Raw genomic sequence first — 7,722 nt, forward strand, 5'->3', positions numbered from 1 at the left:
TTGTTGATTAACCAAGCTTTCATAGTACGTATATTTTCAGAGTCAGCGACATCTATCACAGAACCTGTCAGACTGCAAACTTAAAGTCTATTCAAAATAACGTCAAGTAGAAAAGCAACTTTATTTCAAGTCATTTCAACACACTAAAAAAACAAAAAAACAAAACAAAAAAAAAAAACAACACAATTTCAAGGTCTGGATTTAAACAGAATTTAAAGTGATTCTGCTGTGGTGCATTGAAAAGCAGATTTGAGTACAAAAATCAAATGTTTCCTCAGCTAAAATGTTAAGAAATAAAAAAAATACAGGTAAGTGTTAGTTTACGATGCTTGTTACAATCAATAATCTTTCAAATCAACATGTTCAATGAGGCCTGTGTGTGTCAATCAACTGTATTTCAGAACCAGTCTCTTTCATTTCCAGCTCTGCGTCGACAAGAATCTGTCAATCATATCAAAAGATCTTGCTGGCTGGTCGTAAGGCAGAATATGTCCTCCTCCTCGTATTATGACCTGTGTGGTAGGAAGACAGAAAAAAAAAAAGTTTAATATCCCTAATCTTCTACACAAGCACATTGTGTTAACCATCATAAAAAAATCTTCTGACCTGGTAAAACTCTCCAACTTGTTTGACGTAACCTGCCACCTCTGTGTCAGTGGGCTGAACCTTCCAGTGGAAGCGGGGGGCGGTTTTGTACTCCGCAGCCCCGGTCCAGTTGACAGTAGGCAGGAATCTCTCAGTCAGAGGAGCTGCTACAATCACATCCAACTGACCACTGTAGATCAAGACCTGGACACGCATTAAAGTTGCATTGGTGAGCTGTCACAACAGCATTTAAGTTATACTTGAAATACTCCCAAGAGTACATTAACCATATTATATTAATGTAAATAAGTGCTGCCACTGTGTGTTGACGACTTGCACTCCTCACCCTGTAGTTGTCCATCAGCACCCCCAACCATGGTTTAATGCTCTTCATGACATCCTGCAGGAGGTGCTTTTCCACCTCTGAGCCATCATGGAACGTCAGGTTGCCGACGTGGATGGCACGTCGTACCGCTGGCATGGTCACAAACTGGGAGAAATACTCCTGGTCTTCAGGCTCCTGTGTATGCACATAAAAAGCAGCTGTTGTATAAAGACACGGGAGGGTTTAATACAGCCAAATGGGGCAGATCAGAGTACCTGACATGTCATGTAGTTAAAGTAGTTGGTGCAGCCTGTAGCATTTTGGAAGAAGGAGGGATATGGGTTCAAATCTCCATTTAGCAAACTGTCAAACACCTGAAAGTCAGAAAAGGGATCAACTTTCAGTATCATTTCTGATTATGCATATAAGGAATAATAATAGGAAAATTTTAACCTCAAAAGCTTCCACCCATTTCTGCTGCTGGATAAGTTCAACACCGAAGTCTGTCTGCTTTTCCACATACTGTTTTTGGAATTCATCTATCATTCCAGTTTGATACAGGAACTCACCATAACCACCCAGCATCTGACGAGTAAGACAAGGGAAATCAATGTATATACACATTCTCCTTAGTAACAGCAGCACAAACATACAGCATGAACAACTAGAAAAATATGTTAAAATATGTTTTACTACATTACAGGGATGCTGTTTGCATGAGATCAGATCAGACTTTGTGGTTAGTAGGAACCTTTGATGGATACACACCAGTTCTGGATCACAGAGCCCATCACCAATAGCCATGCCCTTAAAGTTAATCTTCACCTTGGCCGTGGGGTTGTTTTTGTGGATGTAATAAGAAATAGCAGGAACATACTTCCCTGCATATGACTACAGAGACAGACAAAGTTTTAAGACAGCAATTCCACAAGATGAAGTATTTTTATTCGTTGTCTGTTATGGAAAATATATTTGATTATGTGAACTTTAATGAGCACAAATCTGAGGACTGCATCATCATTTTGCTATGTTTTAAAGTTGCAGGAAATATTCAACAGCAAATATTAGGAGGTAAAACCTACCTCTCCAGTGGTGTAGAACTCGTTAGACTGATACTCCGGGAAGATCTGGAAGAACTGTGTTAATGCACTTTCAAAAGAAGAGTGGGAATAGTAAAAGAGTTAGTAACAATCTGACACCAGCACAATGACCCAAGAGAACTGACAGTAATGAAAGTATGAGGCAGACCTGTACAGATCTCTGCCAACGTCATCCTGGTTCTGAGCAAAACCTCTGTCATCATCAGTGAAGCTGAAGCCTGTTCCAACCTAAAAAAACAAAAGTATACTTACTGAACTTAAAGAATCATTGACCAAAAGATAGCTTTCATCTATGTTTTCATTGCACCGTTTTCTTTGTTTTTTATCAGGATGTTAAACTAGAGAATACACACCGGGTTGTCAATGTACAATACTGAATATCTGCTTGTCCAAGCATAATCCCTCAACCCAACTGCAAACAGAGAAAGAGATCAATGCTCCAACACAAAGCGTAAAAGACAATGTTAGTAATGTTTCCTCTGCTGCTGTTGGACCAGATCAGTTCTCACCTGTCAGGTTCTTGTACACCACATAAGGTCCATGTTCCACAAAAAGACCGAACATGGAGGTGCCACCAGGTCCGCCTTGCAGCCAGAGGAGGACAGGCGCGTTCTCTCTGTCTGTCTGTCAGTCAGGTAAGAGCAAGGACAAAGTTTACACAACATCGCCACCTAGTGGTGACTTAGTTTAGCACTAATAGTAAGAACTGGATTTTACTGCACCTCAGAGATTTGATTTTATTTGTTTTTTTTTTTATAAGCAATAGTCATTAGAATGAAATTGTTTTAAGATTTGGGATTGTTTAACATGTCTCGTTAAATGCTGACGCTCCATCTATGCCTCTTTATTTACCAATCTACCTGACAGATTTAAATTTAAAAATATTTTAAGAAACAGGTCACTCTTTTTTCCACCACTGATCTTTCCTGTGATGTCCCGTATCTAAATATGGTGGCTATGAGATTCTTACTTTCTCTGATGAGTTGTACATCTGTCAAAAATCAACAAATTGAAACCATAGACAGAAACTCCTTAATGATTAGGTGGAAAGGTGACATAATAGTGAATGAAGCCACTAGTATAGTGTAGCTGGGATAGTAGACTCATTAAGATCTATGTTCAAGTTATGATGCTGATGGGCTTAAAGTGCAGACTCTCAGCTTAGAATATTCACATCTAAACTGAGATAAGGGTTTATTAATTACACCCCTATAATATTTATGTCTTTCCCATATGTTCAGAATTAACTGTATAACTGACTCAAAAATGTTTTAATGGACAAATGTGGGCCATTTGTCATTTCTTTACCAGTTTAGCATGTAAAAGTAATTCTAATGGAGTGAGGCCTGGAATGAAGACAAATGTGGTGAATGGATGCAGGATCCTTTCTGTGGCAAAGAAAAATTCTTCAAAACATCAAGACAGTGAAGTACACGTTCCAGGATTTGCATGTAACATTATCTCCCATGATGAGACAGCTCCACACAGCAAATACAGATGGTTCACCACAAGGGCAAACCATTGATTAGCCTCAAAAATAAAACATTACTGTTTTCTGGAGACATCTTAAAAAGCCAGACCATATCTAGAGCACTTTTGTACAAATAAAAATGAAATCAAACTGCACCAGAATAACAAGAAGAAAAGAAACATGCATGGAGAAAGCAAGGAAAGTGATAGAAAGCATAAAAAGTGTTAGGTAAAGCACATGGAGGCAGAGAGGTATGGTCAGGCATGGATTCCTAAAGCTCTGAGTCACAAGTTAATTGATGATTTGACAGAAGACTGAAGCAGCTGTGTGAACTTAAATGCCTCAGCACAGTCTGCTCTGGCTTAAGGAGTAACAGCAAAAACCTTCTGGGCAGCATTTCAGAGTACAGCTGGGCAATAAAGCAAGCGGTACTCCAAAAGAAAACAACTTTTTTAAGACATTTAACTGAGTCATTCACCTGATTTCAACCTGGTGCATACATATCAAAGAATAGCAAAGGAGACCAATTCACTGGTGAATTCCACTGGTACCAAACTTCATTCAGACAGTGACAATTCAGACAATATCCTGCAATGATTTTTGATAAGTATGAGCTTTTTTTTTTTAAAAAAAATCATGGTTATTAAGAGTTTATCTAAAATATATTTTCGCTCCATAAAAAGAAGTTGTACCTTAAGCCAATTAATTTTTTTTATTTTCAGACCTAACATAATTTCATGCACTATAATACAGTTTTAGGAGACGTAGAACAGCAAAATAAGTAGTTTATGAGTCTTATCCTTCACTGCATGTCAGCAGATGGCATGTGACTTTGCTGCACTGCAGAGTGGTTACAGATAAGATCCCTGGTTAGTGATTTATAGCTTTATCAAAAAAAAAAAAAAAACTTGAGAAATATTCACTCTCCCCTCTTTTAAGACTTTGTTTACAAAACTATTTTATCGTCACAGAAAGCATTCCTTCACTGCAGCTGATCAAACACATGAACACAACGTTGACTGAGGGATTAAGGTGAAGTGTGTTAAGAACAAAATGATCCTGCAGCTAATCAGAGGAGGCGAGCCTACCAGGAGTGCCGGGAAAAACCAGAAGAAGAGGTTGCTGTTGTATTTTTTGTTAACTGTGAGGTATCCGGCATAACTCTTGACGTTTGCTCCAGGCAGATTTCCAACCAGACTCAGTTTCCTGGCTAGAAGAAGAAGTATAGACATGTTGTGGTAATGTGCACGTGCAAACATCCAATGCAACACAAGAGAGTGGTGAAACAATATGGTAATTACTACAATTAATTACAAGTAAGCAATCCTGACCGTAGTATAACTGCGTTATTTTTAATATGCTGTGCTGCTTTTACCTTCATCTATGGCTCCCTTCTCCAGATAAGGTGTGAGGAAGAGAGGGGAGCCGGGGTCGACTCCATTCAGGCCGCTGACACGGTGAGATTTTCGGCAAAAAAACGACGAGCAGCTCCGGGAAGTCGCAGAGTCCAGACAGACCCAGAGTAACAAGAAACTCAAAGTTTCACTCAACAGCCTGCCAAAAGTCACACAACGCATATCAGACTTCAGGCCTGGCCCTCGATGTGTTAACCTCAACCACGCCAGTCACTCTCACATGTCAAAACACTCCGACCACGATGTCACCATCATGGCCACCAGTGGGCTCAGAAAGCGGGAAGCAACTCACCTCATTCTCCTATCGGTTCCGTGGAAAAGGGCTAAATTTGGGGCCCTGATACGAAGGAACTCCAGGTGGAATGATTAAAACTCTTTACAGTAGGACTGAGTCACATGACCAACTTTGAGGCGGTCATGTGAGATTCTAGACCACGTGATCAACTTATTCGAAATAATTGTCTGTCCCTGAACGCTGCCTTGCAGGAAACTTCTAATATCCGCTCCCTACAATTTTTTTTTTATTTAAAAAAGCAACAAATAAAATTATATTTTATTTTTATAAGGTATGTGTTGCGCTGCTTGAAATAAATCTGATCGGAATTTTCTCCTGCGAAGTTCAGACAAGACAGAGGTTGGTGCCTATGGACCATTAAACAAAATGGGACAAAAGTATCTACCAATGTAATTAATCTGGATGGCATTCATTTGGCTTCATTAATTTATTCGTGTATTGTTTAATCTGTCTAATCACACTTATACAGTTCATAGATTTCTCCGTTTCTTATTTCCTTGTCAATTAAGGAGTAATGAAAAAAATAAAACAGATAATCACCAAAAAATCAATAATCATCATTGACAATATTCCCACTAAACAGCATGTCTTTGTACATTTTCTTGAAATGATTGATATTTGGACTTTGCCTGAGCACATCACTTATAAGAAAAGTTGCAACAAGTTATAGCTAGGTCATAGCTTGACACCAGTCAGAAATACAGAAAATTTTCAAAGGTGGTTATAAAATCATGTTCCCCTCTTAAATGGTAACGTCTCTCCAAATTCTTGAATAAATTTTGAATATTTTGCAGTAATTGTCTGTTTTTTGCCTGATATATGATGATTGCTATTTGGTAAGATACAATATTAGTGGATTTAAGTCGTTTTAATTGTATTGTTTAATGTGGATCTGTGTGTTCCAAGTAGCTGTAATTGTGAATAGCCCTTATTGCCCTTTTCTGCAGGATGATAAGTGACTGTAATGAAGGTTCATAGTTATTTCCAGTACTATAGCGAGGAACCTTGGAGTTATTTTTGACCAGGATTTGTTCTTGTGGCTCACATATGGAACAAGTTTCTATAGACGTAACATTGCTATAATAAGGAACATCCTGTCGCAGAGTGATGCAGAAAAATTACTCCATGCTTATGTTACTTCGAAACTGGACTGTTGCAATTCCTTATTATTGAACTGTTATTATGCCCTAAAAAGATTTTTTTTTTTTTTTTTTTTTTTTGGACAAATTTGCTAATAATCGGGTCCTCGTTTCACCTCCTTCCCCTGACCTAGCCATTGTGAGTCCCCCTTCTGCTTCCTTTCATCATTTTGAGGCAATTAACCTCACGTTACCTGAGAAGTTGACTCATAGTATGAAGCCCTCTGGCTCTCAATATGATGGTATCCCTCCTCGATTTTTTTAAAGAGGTCTTTCTACCCTTAGGTCCTTTTATTCTCAGCATCATTAATAGCAACTTGTCTTCTAGTGTGGTACCTAAAAGCTTTAAACATGCAGTTGTTCATCCCTTGTTAAAGAAATCTGACCTTGATTCTTCTGTGTTGGCCAACTTCAGTCAGCTGATGGCTTTCCTTGAAGAACACCATTTCGAGATGTTCTAGTCTTGCTTTAAAACCAATCACAGCACTTAGTCTGGCTTGTTAAGAGTATTTAATGATAAAAATCTTGGCAACGGATTCTGGTGATAGTGTTCTCCTTGTACTCTTAGACCTGACTGCTGTTTTTGACACTGTGGCCCACCAGATCCTCATCTCAAGGTTGGAACAATGGGTGGACATCACAGGACACGCCCTCCAGTTTAGGTTATACCTCTCGGAGCCGAGTTTCTGTGTAAGATTTGGGGAGTTTTGCTCCTCCAGTGTTAACCTTCCCTGGGGGGTGCTGCAAGGTTCTGTTCTGGGGCCACTCCTTTTTTCTTTGTACCTTCTACCTCTGGTTACAATTTTCAGGAATAAAACATCTGTTTTCAATTGTCAGGTTTATTTTCCCCTCAGGCTTACTGGTGCTTGTTCTGTTCAGCCACTACTCGTCTGCCCCTCAGAGGTTAGGAAGTGGATGGCTCTGAACTGTTTGAATTTCAATGAAAAGAAGACTGAAGTCGTTTTCTTTAGGCCCAGCAGTACTTGCTGGACATCCAGTATTGATCTTTCTTTGCTTGCTCCCTATGAAAAGCCTGTTATCACAGATTTAGGTGTGAAAATAGATGCTGATCTAAAACTGGACAAACATGCAAATGTAGTGATTAAATCCTGCTTTTTCCATCTCAAACATGGAAATAAAATGAAACCTGTTTTTTCCAAGCGTAATCTGGAAACTGTAATGCATGCTTTTATCACATCCTGTGTGGATTGCTGCAACTCACTTTTGGCAGGAGTTAGCCAGACCTGCATAGCCAGACTGCAAGTCGTTCAGAACACAGCAGCCTGGTTTTTAACAGGTACAAAGAAACAAGAGCACATCACTCCAGTTCTAGTGACCCTTCACTGGCTTCACTTACGAATTAATTTTAAAATTATTCTATTTGTTTTTACA

The 7,722-nt window shown here is 39.0% G+C and overlaps 1 protein-coding gene across 1 annotated transcript; it reads right to left on the reverse strand.

Annotated features, from left to right (window-relative positions):
• Positions 1-102: 102 nt before the first annotated feature.
• Positions 103-5,331, reverse strand: cpvl (carboxypeptidase vitellogenic like). The gene is made up of 13 exons (XM_041987877.1): positions 5,189-5,331; positions 4,857-5,035; positions 4,570-4,691; positions 2,520-2,634; positions 2,364-2,422; positions 2,159-2,238; positions 1,993-2,059; positions 1,679-1,801; positions 1,364-1,495; positions 1,186-1,284; positions 932-1,105; positions 607-789; positions 103-512 (listed from the first exon to the last, which is right to left on the reverse strand). The coding sequence occupies exons 1-13, from the start codon at positions 5,191-5,193 to the stop codon at positions 414-416; spliced, it is 1,437 nt and encodes a 478-aa protein (XP_041843811.1). The 5' UTR covers positions 5,194-5,331; the 3' UTR covers positions 103-413.
• Between the last annotated feature and the right edge of the window lie 2,391 nt (positions 5,332-7,722).

The sequence above is a fragment of the Melanotaenia boesemani genome, chromosome 6 (genome assembly GCF_017639745.1).
Source record: "Melanotaenia boesemani isolate fMelBoe1 chromosome 6, fMelBoe1.pri, whole genome shotgun sequence".
NCBI classification, from domain to species: Eukaryota; Metazoa; Chordata; class Actinopteri; order Atheriniformes; family Melanotaeniidae; genus Melanotaenia; species Melanotaenia boesemani.

What these genes read in the sequence shown, in the direction of transcription:
- cpvl (XM_041987877.1), bottom strand. An exon ending in TATTGTACATTGACAACCCG is followed by an intron (nt 2,239 to 2,363) that starts GTGTGTATTCTC and finishes TTGTTTTTTTAG; the next exon opens with GTTGGAACAGGCTTCAGCTT. An exon ending in AGTTCTACACCACTGGAGAG is followed by an intron (nt 1,802 to 1,992) that starts GTAGGTTTTACC and finishes CTGTCTCTGTAG; the next exon opens with TCATATGCAGGGAAGTATGT.